At 44.5% G+C, this 15,998-nt stretch overlaps 1 protein-coding gene across 1 annotated transcript in view; it reads right to left on the bottom strand.

Annotated features, from left to right (window-relative positions):
- Positions 1–15,998, bottom strand: part of tmem86a (transmembrane protein 86A) — a 52,674-nt gene that overhangs the window by 13,189 nt on the left and 23,487 nt on the right. The window contains exon 2 of the mRNA XM_020456208.2: positions 865–1,129. Coding sequence (XP_020311797.1) covers positions 865–1,129 — 265 coding nt within the window. The remainder of the gene's footprint in view (positions 1–864; positions 1,130–15,998) is intronic.

The following is a 15,998-nucleotide window of genomic DNA, read 5'->3' as shown; positions in this document are numbered from 1 at the left end:
CATTTGATTTGATTTGACCAATTAAATGTTGGATTCACGTCTCCAACTCAACCAGAAATCAAAGTTAAAGAATAGGACTAAGCCAGTGGCACAGTCAGAACTATCTAAGCAGTAAATACATCTCCTTCAAATGTTGAAAACATAATTCAATATTACTTCAATAAAGTGAAGGTTATATTACAAAATTAATATAACAGTATTTATTCAACCCTGAAATGAGTGGCCACATTTTGGGGTTACACTTACTATAAAGTTATATGTATTCATAGAAAGTGTGCATGTTAAGGACAGCAATTCAGGCCCTTTGGTTGTGCTATTAGATGAAGCACAGTTGTATAAATAAACACAAATCTGACATTGTTTTTCCATTGGAATTTAGTTGTGCTTTTAGATGGTTGAAAGCATAGTGATAACATTGATCAACTGCTCAACCAAATATGACCAAATTGTCCACGTTGAAATGACGTGGTGTGTCTAGTAGGGTGTCATAATGTCAGGTACGCATTCGGCTGTCTCAACCGTCCCTCTCAACTTTCCCCCTCGCTTCCGGTGAGTTTCTGCTATGTAGGTCCATATCCACTTTTAGATGTTTATGTTGTACGGAAAATTGTGTCTTGTCAGTATATCAGATATTGATTAATTAGCATCTGTTTTTTTTGTTTTGCTCAGGGCCCCCTACCGGTCGTTCGCTTATTGGCTACTTGCATGATCAACCAATGGTTGTGTGCCGACTGGACGGCAGTCGGGCATATTGCTTTATCATGTGATGTGGTTAGCTGGTGAGTTGAACATCTATCCAGGGGTTGTGAGATCTGGCAGGTGTCTGAAATCTAGTCAGGCAGGAGTGCCACCAGTATCACTCACCGTGGCTAAAGTAGCCATCCTCCTGCCAGATGAGAAAGGCATCTCCAAGGCTAGAGAAGATGAGACCAGCCAGGATCTTGCGAGCACTGGAGTGGGCACCTAAGAAGCTGAAGCCGTGGGCCAGCATGAAGAGCCACAGACAGAAGATGGGTAGACACTTGATGAGGGCGCTGAACCAAGAAGGGCTTGAGGTTGGTAGCCACAGGACGAAGTAAACACAGGTAGACTTGAAGAAGGGCACCAGTTTAGGGCCTTCGCTCTTCACCTGGAACACAACATAAAACCCAAGTGAATGAGTGAATGAGCAGGAGAAGCTATAGCATTCCCTCGTGAGTGAGTGATTGGCTATATCTGGTTCTCTACCCTTGTCCCGAAGTGTGCGTCTGTACTGTACACTCCCCCTCATGGATTTAAAAGGAATGGGGAGATTATCCCATAGACTGGTGTAAGGAATAAGGTGGAAACTTTTTCCAGCCATGCCTGCACCAATCCAATGCTTTTAAATGCAGGTGGAGTGAACGACTGAACACTTCTGGAGAAAGGTATTGGAATGCAGCCAGTGAGTGAGTGAGTGAGTGAGTGAGTGAGTGAGTGAGTGAGTGAGTGAGTGAGTGAGTGAGTGAGTGAGTGAGTGAGTGAGTGAGTGAGTGAGTGAGTGAGTGAGTGAGTGAGTGAGTGAGTGAGTGAGTGAGTGAGTGAGTGAGTGAGTGTTCACAGTTTGTTACACATTAATCAATCAGTTAATCAGTTGTTGTGAAGACAAATTCAACATAATCATAGCAAAAGCAGACGATTGGGAGTAATTTCAATGAAACACTATTCATCCCCTCAGGGGGAATTAAGAAAGGCAAGTCAGGTACAAGTATCATCATGACATTCTACTACAAGGAACTGGGGATAAGGAATTCCTCTAAACAACATAATTCCTAGAGAAGATCAACAACAAATGTAGGGCCATTTTTGGGCTGAATAATAATGACTCTCCTGAACAATAACATCACATTTGAAGGGATCAGTTTAAGCAAGGCAAAGCACATGATTGGTAATCTTTATCACATAATGAGTAGTTATTTGGTATGGAAGGTCATGTAGATCAGTGATTCTGCACAGTCCAACAGCAATGTAGTCAATCTAGTATAACGTTACAACAGACTATACACTGTGTGTATAGCCTCGTTGTCTGAAGTGCCCTCTTCTCTCTCTTTTTTCTTCTATGGCTCGCTGATAACTGGTAAACACTTCCTACAGGTCGAAGGTCATGTGGTCATGCTTTGTTGTGAATCTGGTGTAGTGTGTCGTACATTTGCAGGGGTCAAAATCTAAACTGCAGAGGTAAGGGGGTGAGGGCAACTGCAGGGTAGGGCTGTTACGGTGACCGTATAACCGCAACACCTGCAGTCACGAGTCATGAAGGCAGTCAAATTCCACGTAGCCGTGTAGTCATGGTATTTAGTCTTCTCCAAGCTCTGATGCTAATGATGGTCATTAGTAGCCTACCAAACGTTCTAACTGCCTGGTATTCAGCACTCTACTGTCCATCTAAACACTTTGACATCAATGCAAATGTTATTGAAAATCAAACACTACATGAGGCCATGAGCTCATGTTGCGCAACATTTCTATAGGCTATGCAATTGCGTGAGTAAAGAGGGTGATGGCCTCTATTAAAAAGAGGAGGATCCCATCAGCTTTCTAGGCCTACTATATTTATTTATCAACTTTACTAATATTAAGCACATTACTTCTCTTTACAACAGGAGTATTGCCTACCTGGCTAGCATGAAAATTAACCACGGGCAAAGTGTCTCCCATTCGCTATTTAAGTGCATAGATGACATGTATTTTTTACCCTGCCCCTGTTTCGAAACAGGTGTATGATAATAGAACATTCTAAATCAAAACCAATTTCACACATTTATTATATCTAAGGCAAGATTAAATCAAGAATAGTCTGATGGGTGTGCTATTGTGCTATTTTGTTAGTTTTTTTGCGTAACTTATTTTTTTACTTACTGTGTACATAATGTTGCTGCTACCGTCTCTTATGACCGAAAATAACTTCTGGAAATCAGAACAGCGATTACTCACCGTGGACTGGAATAAACTTTTTCCTTTAACGAATCCGACGAGAAGGATATCCTGCTTTCATTGGAGCAGGCCCAGACCCCTGCCATTTGCGTGAAGAAAAGACGCAGAAAAAGGGGCCACAGATCGGGCAGCCTTCTGAGAATCTGTAGGCAAGCGAGTAAACTCTCACTGCCATCCGTTCCTCTTGCTAACGTGCAATCATTGGAAAATAAAGTTGATGACCTACGATTAAGATTATCCTACCAACGGGACATTAAAAACTGTAACATCTTATGTTTCACCAAGATGTGGCTTAACAACGATACGGACAATATTGAGCTAGCGGGATTTTCCATGCACTGGCAAAACAGAGACGCTACCTCTGGTAAGACGAGGGGGTGAGTGTCTATTTGTCAATAACAGCTGGTGCGCAATGTTTAATATTAAAGAAGTCTCAAGGTATTGCTCACCTGAGGTAGAGTACCTTATAATAAGCTGTAGCCCACACTATATACCAAGAGAGTTCACATTTATATTATTCACAGCCTTCTATTTACCACCACAGAACAAAGCTGGCACTAAGACCACTCTCAACCAACTCTATAAGGCCATAAGTAAAGAAGAAAATGCTCACCCAGAAGCAGCACTCCTAGTGTTCGGAGACTTTAATGCAGGCAAACTTAAATCAGTTTTACCTAATTATTACCAGCAAGTCACATGTACAACCAGAGAAAAAAAATCCTAGACCACCTTTACTCCACACACAGAGATGCATACAAATCTCTCCCCTGCCATCCATTTGGCAAATCTGACCATAATTCTATCCTCCTGATGCTGCTTACAAGCAGAAACGAAAGCAGGAAGTACCAGTGACTCGCTCAATACGGAAGTGGACAGATGACGCGGATGCTACACCACCTGGTACGGAAACTGCTTGGCATCTGACTGTAAGGCGCAACAGAGGGTAGTGCAAACGGCCCAGTACTTCACTGGGGCCAAGCTTCCTGCCATCCAGAACCTATATAATATGCGGTGTCAGAGGAAAGCCCATAAAATTGTCAGAGACTCCAGTCACCCAAGTTATAGACTGTTTTCTCTGCTACTGCACGGCAAGCGGTACCGGAGTGCCAAGTCTAGGACCAAAAAGCTCCTCAACAGCTTCTACCCCCAAGCCATAAGACTGCAGAACAATTAATAACCGGACAATTTACACTGACCCCCCCCCTCCTCCTCCCTTTTGTACACTGCTGCTACTCGCTGTTAATTATCTATGCATAGTCACTTCATGTACAAATTACCTCAACTAACCTGTACCCCCGCACACTGACTTGGTACCGGTGCCCCCTGTATACAGCCTCGTTATTGTTATTGTGTTACCCTTTATGATTACTTTTTATTTTAGCCTACTTGGTAAATATTTTCTTAACTCTTCTTGAAGTGCACTGATGGTTAAGGGCTTGTAAGTAAGCATTTCACTGTAAAGTCTACACTTGTATTTGGCGCATGTGACAAATGAAGTTTAATTTGATTTGAAAACAAATTTCACACTATTATTTCGTATATATATATATATATATATATATATATATATATATATATATATGGCAAGATTAAATCAATAACAGTATGATGGTGACAATATTAGCCTATCACTTGTGAATTATATATTAGCACTTGTGAATGGTGCCCAGCGCAAGCCAAGAAACAATGCCTTTTTTTCAACTTTTTCTAATCATAGTGTCACACCTCATGTAGCCTAGCCCATAGGCCTATATGTTTTGATAAGGTTTGTATTATAACTAAGGTGGCCAAATAACTTCTGAAAATGAAGCATATTAATCCACTTTACAAGGGGTGTAGAGCCTAACTGGCATACATAAGCAGCGCATGAGTTTCAAGTTTGGGGAAGATCATTTTTAACCATGAAAATGCATATTTACAATAAAAGCATTACATGCATAATTGCATTTGCGGTCACTTTTGATAATGGTGTTTTCGAGCAAATGGAACATTTGCGCTTATAGCCTACTGCCTTGTGCACATTGCTGTGCTTATAATGCGAAGAAATAGCCTAATATACAAAAAGTAAAATGTGGACAGTTCTTCCAATATCTTCAATTTACACATCGGAAGCCTGTGAAAAAACCCGATCACATGATGGAGAGCCATGTGAGTGAGAGGTGCTTCGGAGCACACAGCACTCAGGGAGAAGGGAACTATAATTATTATATTTAGCCCAAACGCACAACTGTCACTGGCCGCAAAAGGCATGGATTTTTTTAAGGAGCATTACGGTCACACAAAGGAGATGCCGTTGGGAAATTTGAGGCATTATCAATTGCTTGTCAAATTGTGAATGAGAGACTGATGAAGTGTGTACAGCCTGAGCAAAAAAAACAAAGCAGAGCTCATGCCTTTCAAGTTACTTTTTTCAAATGATCTTTAGAGTTGCATCATGCAGCCTGACAATGTATGAACCTTTTCACATGTACCAACAAACATTCTACAGTGGTCCCTGCAGCTTACGCTGAAACCGGTGTGTACGCTCAAACCGGTGTGATTAGAACGCTTATTTAAAAAGTGTCGTTTTGATTGATGCAACAATTGGCATTTGAGACGGCCACACTTTTTTTTTACAGAAACATTTTGCACAAACACAGCCCTTACAAAGTTATGTCCAGAATGTGACCAGTTTATTTTTGGATGCAATGTTCAGGCTTTCACAGAAGTAGCCACAGCATAACATACTCATCCAAACCAGAAAATATAGGCTACAGTAGTCCTAACGCTAACTGAGGAAAGATTGACGTAACACAAGCAATCATATTTTTAGAACTCTCGGCTGACAGAAACTACAATATGAATTAGCTAATAGATATTACTATTTATAATTAACCATTGATCAAAATAATTGAGTAAAACACTGTCTAGAAATCGAAAGTAATCCGACGATAGGTAGGTGGTGCCACCATGAAAGATAATAAGATGAGACAAGATGAGTTTGGTCTATTATAGTATGCATGTTGAAGAGGGTGTGTCGTCTACGATCATTAACTTCCCCTCATTCACTTCCAGAAGTTTACCCAAAAGATGAGTGAACCATTCCTTCACCTCATTATAACATCAAGTGCTTGTCAAATTGTGAATGAGATACTGATGAAGTGTGTACAGCTTGTACACACAGGTCTGAGAGATGTTTGGTCTGGCAGATGTTTACGTGACACCCAGAATGCATTGTATAATGTCAACAAACATGGCGCCACACATACACATAGCTGGCAAATAGCTTAGCATTAGCTCATTATAATCAGTACAAACTTCAAAAAAGTATTTTACACACATCATGTGTCCATTACAATCTATGCAATAATCAGAATTCATTATTTGTCACCAGTACTTGAAAACATGTGAATAAAACTGTAAATACATTATGCTCCATACTATATGCGCCTACAGTAGAAACGACGACACGATATACAGAAAATAAGGAACTTACTTTGATAGGAACGCACAAAGTTATTATTTGTAAGGAAAACAACAAGACAATGCGAGTGCCAGCCAGAAGATTTTCCAATTCGTGCAAGACAGCGCAAATATCTGCATACTTGATCTGCGCAAACATTGGTGAATTGCGTGGGCTCTCCTCGAAGAGAGAAGTTTGTCCGGCTCAGTAAAGCCTCAAACTTAAATTGTCAGCAAAGCTAAAATGGCCTCCTTCTATGTGAATTAGAATTCAAACTGTTGCTTGAAAATACTTGTTAGAAAATCATTTGAAATTGACACGTTGAAACATAGCCTATAGATAATTAGCAGGCAGCACGTGTTAACTGTCCTGTGCGTAATAATCACATTTTGGAACAGTGAGTGCATTCTGACATCACGTGCATAAAACAACTCACACTGGTAGAGATATTTGGAACTCAAGTATGAAAAGCTTAAAAATCTAAACACATAGCCCGATGTTTGTAGAACAACTAAAGTTACATTAATAACTCTAAATTAAGTATATAGGAGTACCTGTTTCTTTGTTAACCGCTCAACACAGAACAGCCACATGTGTGCACTCCCTCAAATCGCTTGGAGAAAATACCCTTTCTATTTTATTCAGCTTTGTTCAATTGTATTCTTAATAATATAAAATAGTGCCACAGAATTCTAAGCATATCTTGTCTGCTAAATGAACTAACCATAAGGCATAGCCAGATCAGGACCTAACGTAAGGACAACTCAGAGTATGCTATTCTGTTCTTCTGAAATAGACAACATGTTTCTTTAGACCGGTCTAAATAATGGATTTATTGTGAAGGTGTAAGCTATATTACATGGATTTATTAGACTTTTTTAAATGTAGATTTCCCAATGGTCTGCATCAGTGGCTTGTAGGCTCCTGTCTCAGCCTCCAGTATTTATGCTGCAGTAGTTTATGTGTCGGGGGGCTAGGGTCAGTTTGTTATATCTGGAGTACCTCTCCTGTCCTATTCGGTGTCCTGTGTGAATCTAAGTGTGCGTTCTCTAATTCTCTCTTTCTCTCTCTCTCTCTCGGAGGACCTGAGCCCTAGGACCATGCCCCAGGACTACCTGGCATGATGACTCCTTGCTGTCCCCAGTCCACCTGGCCGTGCTGCTGCTCCAGTTTCAACTGTTCTGCCTTATTATTATTTGACCATGCTGGTCATTTATGAACATTTGAACATTTTGGCCATGCTCTGTTATAATCTCCACCCGGCACAGCCAGAAGAGGACTGGCCACCCCACATAGCCTGGTTCCTCTCTAGGTTTCTTCCTAGGTTTTGGCCTTTCTAGGGAGTTTTTCCTAGCCACCGTGCTTCTACACCTGCATTGCTTGCTGTTTGGGGTTTTAGGCTGGGTTTCTGTACAGCACTTTGAGATATCAGCTGATGTACGAAGGGCTATATAAATTTGATTTGATTTGATTTATGTGTTGAAGCCAGGAGATGCTAAATGTTTTTATGTTAATTAACGCCCAATTACCGTGAGACCGGCAGTTATTTGCTTGACAATCACCGGCTGACAAAATTTTGTGACCGCCACAGCCCTTACTGCAGGGATAAGGATGGAGGAGGGGTGAGGCTGGAGGGGTGAGGGAGGAGAATGGGTGAGGAAGAAGGGTTATCTGTAAAGTCAGAACACTGTAGTCTTATTTCAGGTCAAATGTATGTCAATGTTCTCCTTTTACTTTGGGGTCTTTTTTTATGTTGCATTGCATTTCTGGTCTTCCTCTAGTCCTGACAAAGCAAAAAAGCGGAACCATCAGCAGTCTTGGCAGCTGAGGTTTTTGTACATCAATCAATTAAATCTTTCATAAAAAATGGATGTGAATTTTCTCTGTAGATTCTATCAATTGGGTGAATTAGTGAATTGTGTCACGGACAGTTTTGACAGGTGAACAAAAAGAATAGGGAGGAAATGTGCTGTGTGCTGTTGACCCTGATGTTCACGTGCTCTCTGACCCATATGAAAGTCAGACGGACACAAACCACAACATGAAAGCAGAAGTGGGGAAGATGCTTCCAAATAATGGTGCCTTCTCTCTCACACTTCTCCCCCAACCTTCAGTCAGTCTGTCACCCCTCTCACAGAAAGAGAAATAGAAAATAAGGACGATAGAAAGGTCAGTTTTAGTATTTGAAAAAATCTGGAAAGATATCTATACAGTACCAGTCAATCTACTCATTCCACGGTTTTTCTTTATTTTTACTAAACAGTTTTAAACAAATCAAAGTAAATGTAATATTTGAGATACTTCAAAGTAGCCACCCTTTGCCTTGATGACAGCTTTGCACACTCTTGGCATTCTCTCAGCCAGTTTCATTAGGTAGTGTCACGACGTCGATGCCTCTCCTTGTTCGGTCGGTGCTCGGCGGTGAACGTCACCGATCTTCTAGCCCTCCTTGATCCATTTTTCATTTTCCATTGGTTTTGTCTTGTCTTCCTACACACCTGGTTTCAATCCCTTTCATTACCTGTTATGTATTTAACCCTCTGTTTCCCCTCATGTCTTTGTCAGAGATTGTTTGTTGTTCAGATTTCGTGTTTGTATTGGTGCGCGACGGGTCCTCGTACCCACTTTGTTTTATATTATTAATAGTTTGGAGTTATGTTTTGTTTAAAATCATTAAACAACTCTATTCAACTAAGTTTGATTCTTCTGCGCCTGACTTCCCTGCCACCTATACACACGAGGCTGTCAGAATCTCTGACCCAACATGAAGTCAGCAGGAGAAGGTACCCCGGCCATGGAGGTGGAGGAGCGCGTCATGGAACATACGGAGATGATTTACAATCTGAGTGCCACCATGGATCGCGGTCGCGTTGTAAAGAATATGGACCGCTGGGAGACACAGGGAGTTTTTCCAGTGCCTCCACCAGCACAACCGAGGTGTCCCCTGAGCACCCCTATCCCACCTGAACCCAGCAGGATCCATCTATCCATGCCACAGGGGTACGGCGGAGATGCTGCCGGCTGCCAGAGTTTCCTCCTCAAACTATGCCTGTATCTGGCCACGGTCCACCCAGTTCCATCGGACCGTGAGAGGAGTTACGCCCTCGTCTCGTGCCTCACCGGGAAAGCCCTGGAGTGGGCCAGCGCTGTGTATGGAGAAGAGGATGCGGTGTTCACCCGCCATTTCCGGGCAGTATTCGACCACCCACCCGAAGGCAGAGCGGCGGGTGAGCGCCTCTACCATCTGAGGCCGGAGACGAGGAGCGCCCAGGAGTTTGCTCTGGAGTTTAGGACCCTGGCTGCCAGCGCTGGATGGAGCGACAGGGCCCTGATCGACCATTACCGCTGTAGTCTACGCGAGGACGTCCGTCGGGAACTGGCCTGCAGAGACACCACCCTCACCTTCAACCAGCTGGTGGACCTGTCCTTCCGGCTGGACAACATGCTGACTACTCTTGGACGTCTAGATCGGGGTCTGGTTGTTCCATCCTCCCACACCTTCTCTCCTGTACCTATGTAGTTGGGAGGGACGGTGCGTAGGGAGACCTGAGGGGGTTCCCGCTCGTGCACCATATGTAGTCACAGAGGACACACTGCTGGTCGGTGCTGGGTTGGTTCCTCTGGGAATCGAGGCAGCAGGCAGGGCACTTTGGCATCACCCCAGGTGAGTAGGCACCATTCTCATCTAGAGCCCTCTGTTGCACATGTTAGTCTCGGTCACTTTGCCTGAATTTTGCCTCCTTGCCTCCCCGCGTTCCCAGCATAAGGCGCAAGTAGATTCAGGCGCGGCTGGGAATTTCATTAATAACGTGTTGCTCATAGTTTAGGGATCCCCATTATTACTGTGGATGTGCCTTTCCCTGTTCACGCCTTAGATAGTCGACCATTAGGGTCAGGGTTTATCAGGGAGGCCACCGCTCCTTTGAGTATGGTGACGCAGGGGGGGGGTCACAGGGAAAAGATTAGTCTTTTTATTAATGATTCTCCTGCGTATTCCGTGGTGCTGGGCCTACCCTGGTTAGCTTGTCATAACTACACTGTTTCTTGGCCACAGAGGGCTCTCACGGGGTGGTCGCGAGAGTGCTCAGGTAGGTGTTTAGGGGTTTCCGTTGGTGCTACTACGGTGGAGAGTCCAGACCAGGTCTCCACCATGCGCATCCCCCAGAATATGCCGATTTGGCTCTCGCATTCTGTAAAAAGGTGACTCAATTACCACCCCATCGACGGGGGGATTGTGCGATAAATCTCCTGGTAGACGCAGCACTTCCCAGGAGTCACGTGTATCCCCTGTCGCAAGTGGAGACGGTGGCTATGGAGACATATGTCTCCAAATCCCTGCGTCAGGGGTACATTCGGCCCCCCATTTCACCCGTCTCCTCGAGTTTCTTTTTTGTGAAGAAGGATGGAGGTTTGCGCCCGTGCATTGATTATCGAGGTCTCAATAAAATCACAGTGAGGTACAGTTACCCGCTACCTCTTATCGCTACGGCGATTGAGTCAATGCACGGAGCGCGCTTTTCACTAAACTGGATCTCAGGAGTGCGTACAACCTGGTGCGTATCCGGAAGGGAGACGAGTGGAAGACGGCATTTAGTACCACCTCAGGGCATTATGAGTACCTCATCATGCCGTATGGGTTGATGAATGCTCCATCAGTCTTCCAATCTTTTGTAGATGAGATTTTCAGAGACCTGCATGGTCAGGGTGTAGTGGTGTATATTGATGACATTCTGATATACTCCGCTACACTCGCCGAGAATGTGTCCCGGGTGCGCAGAGTGTTTGGTCACCTGTAGGCGCATGACCTACACGTCAAGGCTGAGAAATGCTTGTTCTTCCAACAGTCCGTCTCATTCCTAGGGCATCGGATTTCCACGTCAGGAGTGGAGATGGAGAGTGACCGCATTGCAGCCGTGCGTAATTGGCCGACTCCCACCACGGTAAAGGAGGTGCAGCGATTCTTAGGGTTTGCCAACTACTACCGGATGTTAATCTGGGGTTTTGGTCAGGTTGCTGCTCCCATTACCACACTGCTAAAGGGGGGCCCGGTGCGCTTGCAGTGGTCAGCTGAGGCGAACAGGGCTTTTAGGCACCTGAAGGCTCTGTTTACCTCGGTTCTTGTGTTGGCTCATCCGGATCCCTCTTTGACGTTCATAGTGGAGGTGGACACATCCGAAGCTGGGATAGGAGCTGTGCTCTCTCAGCGCTCGGGTGCGCCACTGAAGCTCCGCCCCTGTGCCTTTTCGAAGAAGCTCAGCCCGGCGGAGTGAAACTATGATGTGGGGGACCGGGAGCTGTTGGCTGTCGTCAAGGCTTTGAAGGCGTGGAGACATTGGCTTGAGGGGGCTAAACACCCTTTTCTCATCTGGACTGACCATCGCAATCTGGAGTACATCCGGGAAGCGAGGACACTGAATCCTCGCCAGGCAAGGTTTACCCTCTCTTACAGACCAGGCTCCAAGAACGTGAAGGCAGACGCACTGTCCCGGCTGTATGACACAAAGGAGCGTATCCATGGATCCCACTCCCATACTCTCAGCCTCTTGTTTGGTGGCGCCGGTAGTGTGGGAGCTGGACGAGGACATTGAGCGGACGTCACATGCAGACCCTCTCCCCCTCAGTGTCCAGCTGGGCGTCTGTATGTTCCGTCTGCTGTCCGCGACCGACTGATCTATTGGGCCCACACGTCACCCTCCACTGGTCATCCTGGGATAGGTCGGACGGTGCGCTGTCTTGATGGGAGGTACTGGTGGCCCACTTTAGCTAAGGACGTGAGGGTTTGTATCCTCCTGCTCAGTGTGTGCTCAGTGCAAGGCTCCTAGACACCTGCCCAGAGGTAAGTTACAAACATTACCCGTTCCACAACGGCCGTGGACGCACCTGTCGGTGGATTTCCTAACCGATCTTCCACCTTCACAGGGTAACACCACGATCCTGGTCGTTGTGGATCGTTTTTCTAAGTCCTGTCCTCTCCTTGCTTTGCCTGGTCTCCCTACGAGCTTACAAACTGCGGAGGCCCTGTTTACACAAGGCTTGCGGCACTATGGGGTGCCTGAGGATATAGTGTCTGATCGGGGTTCCCAGTTCATGTCAAGGATCTGGAAGGCGTTCATGGAACGTCTGGGGGTCTCGGTCAGCCTCACCTCAGGTTTTCACCCCGAGAGTAATGGGCAGGTGGAGAGTTAACCAGGATGTGGGTAGGTTTATGCGGTCTTATTGCCAGGACCGGCCGGGGGAGTGTGCGAAGTTCGTGCCCTGGGCAGAGATGGCACAGAACTCGCTCCGCCACTCCTCCACTAACCTTTCTCCCTTTCAATGTGTATTAGGGTATCAGCCGGTTCTGGCCCCTTTGTATCAGAGTCAGACCGAGGCTCCTGGGGTGGACAATTGGTTCCGGCGCGCGGGGGAAACCTGGGAGAAAGTTGCCGCAGACCGTCACCGCAGTGAGGCCCTGGTATTCGCACCAGGGCCTCAGGAGAGTGACCGAGGTATGTTATAGGTTACAGCTACCCACCAATTACCATATCAACCCCTCGTTCCACGTGTCTCTCCTCAGGCCGGTGGTGGCTGGCCCACTCCAGGAGGCTGAAGTGAGGGATGTTCCTCCGCCCCCTTCTGGACATCGAGGGGGTCCCGGCGTACTCCATTCTCTCCGTCTTGGAATCGAAATGTCGGCGAGGGGCCTTCAGTACCTCGTAGACTGGGAGGGGTACAGTCCGTAGGAGAGATGCTGGGTTCTGGTGTAGGACGTGTTAGATCCTTCTCTGCTACAAGAATTCCAGTCTCCATCCGGATCGCCATCTGTGCCTCGCCCTCCAGGTCGTCCCCGAGGCCGGTGTCAACGCGCTGCTGGAGCCGTGTGTCGGGGGGGGGGGGGGGGGGGGGGTACTGTCACGACTTCTCCCGAAGTCGATGCCTCTCCTTGTTCGGGCGGTGCTCGGTGGTCGACGTCACTGGTCTCCCAGCCAACAGTGATCCATTTTTCATTTTCCATTGGTTTTGTCTTGTCTTCCTACACACCTGGTTTTAATCCCGTTCATTACCTGTTATGTATTTAACCCTCGGTTTTCCCTCATGTCTTTGTCAGAGATTGTTTGTTGTTCAGATTTCGTGTTTGTATTGGTGCGCGACAGGTCCTCGTACCCACTTTGTATTATATTTTTCATAGTTTTGGAGTTATGTTTTGTTTAAAGACATTAAACAACTCCATTCAACTAAGTTTGATTCTCCTGCGCCTGACTTCCCTGCCACCTATACACACGTCTCTGACAGGTAGTCACCTGGAATGCATTTCAATTAACAGGTGTGCCTTGGTAAAAGTTATTTTGTGGAATTTCTTTCCTTCTTGATGCGTTTGAGCCAATCAGTTGTGTTGTGACAAGGTAGGGGTGGTATACAGAAGATAACCCTATTGGTAAAAGTCCACATTATGGCAAGAACAGCTCAAATAAGCAAAGAGAAACAACGGTCAGATCAAATCAAATTGTATTGGTCACATACACATGGTTAGCAGATGTTATCGCTAGTGTTAGCGAAATGCTTACGCGTCTAGATCCGACAGTGCAGCAGTATCTAACAGGTAATATCTAACAATTCCACAACAAAACCTAATAAACACAATCTAGTAAAGGAATGGGATGAGAATATATAAGTATAACACATATGGATGAGCAGTGACAGAGCGGCTAAGATGCAATGGATAGTGAAGGATACAGTATATACACTACCGTTCAAAAGTGTGGGGTCACTTAGAAATCTTGAAAGAAAAGCACATTTTTTGTCCATTGAAATAACATCATATTGATCAGAAATACAGTGTAGACAATACTGTTAATGTTGTAAATGACTATTGTAGCTGGAAATGGCTGAAATAGCTGATTGAAGATCGACCGATTAATCGGAATGGCCTATTTAATTAGGGCCGATTTCAAGTTTTCATAACAATCGAAAATCGGTATTTTTGGACACCGATTTGGCCGATTTTGTAATTTTTAAAAATCATTTACAAAAAATTAACTAGGCAAGTCAGTTAAGAACACATTCTTATTTTCAATGACGGCCTACGAACGGTGGGTTAACTAACTGCCTCGTTCAGGGGCAGAACGACAGATTTTTACCTTGTCAGCTCAGGGGATTCAATCTTGCAACCTTACAGTTAACTAGTCCAACGCTCTAACCACCTGCCTCATTGCACTCCACGAGGAGCCTGCCTGTTACGCGAATGCAGTAAGCCAAGGTAAGTTGCTAGCTAGCATTAAACTTATCTTATAAAAAACAATCAATCAATCATAATCACTAGTTAACTACACATGGTTGATGATATTACTAGTTTATCTAGCGTGTCCTGCATTGCATATAATCGATGCGGTGCGTATCGTTGCTCCAATAACCATAAACATCAATGCCTTTCTTAAAATCAATACACAGAAGTATATATTTTTAAACCTGCATATTTAGCTAAAATAAATCCAGGTTAGCAGGCAATATTAACCAGGTGAAATTGTGTCACTTCTCTTGCGTTCATTGCACGCAGAGTCAGTGTATATGCAACAGTTTGGGCCGCCTAATTTGCCAGAATTTCACGCAATTATGACATAACATTGAAGGTTGTGCAATGTAACAGGAATATTTAGACTTATGGATGCCACCCGTTAGATAAAATACGGAACGGTTCCGTATTTCACTGAAAGAATAAACATTTGTTTTCGAGATGATAGTTTCTGGATTCGACCATATTAATGACCTAAGGCTCATATTTCTGTGTGTTATCATGTTATAACTAAGTCTATGATTTGATAGAGCAGTCTGACTGAGCGATGGTAGGCACCAGCAGGCTCGTAAGCATTCCTTCAAACAGCAATTTCGTGTGTTTACCAGCAGCTATTTATGACTTCACGCCCATCAACTCCCGAGATTAGGCTCGTGTAACTGATGTGAAATGGCTAGCTAGTTAGTGGGGTACGCGCTAATAGCGTTTCAAACGTCACTCACTCTGAGACTTGGAGTAGTTGTTCCCCTTGTTCTGCAAGGGCCGCGGCTTTTGTGGAGCAACAGGGTGGCTGTTGTCGTTGTGTTCCTGGTTCGAGCCCAGGTAGGAGCGAGGAAAGGGACGGACGCTATACTGTTACACTGGCAATACTAAAGTGCCTATAAGAACATCCAATAGTCAAAGGTTAATGAAATACAAATGGTATAGAGAGAAATAGTCCTATAATTCCTATAATAACTACAACCTAAAACTTCTTACCTGGGAATATTGAAGACTCATGTTAAAAGGAACCACCAGCTTTCATATGTTCTCATGTTCTGAGCAAGGAACTTAAACGTTAGCTTTCTTACATGGCACATATTGCACTTTTACTTTCTTCTCCAACACTTTGTTTTTGCATGATTTAAACCAAATTGAACATGTTTCATTATTTATTTGAGGCTAAATTGATTTATTGATGTATTATATTAAGTTAAAATAAGTGTTCATTCAGTATTGTTGTAATTGTCATTATTACAAATAAATTAAAATCGTCCGATTAATCGGTATCTGCTTTTTTTGGTCTTCCAATAATCGGTATCGTTGTTGAAAAATCATAAACGGTCGACCTCTAGT

The sequence above is a fragment of the Oncorhynchus kisutch genome, linkage group LG22, assembly GCF_002021735.2.
Source record: "Oncorhynchus kisutch isolate 150728-3 linkage group LG22, Okis_V2, whole genome shotgun sequence".
Classification (NCBI taxonomy): Eukaryota; Metazoa; Chordata; class Actinopteri; order Salmoniformes; family Salmonidae; genus Oncorhynchus; species Oncorhynchus kisutch.
The sequence above is the reverse complement of the archived record's forward strand: the minus strand, read 5'-3'. Positions and strand labels throughout refer to the sequence as shown.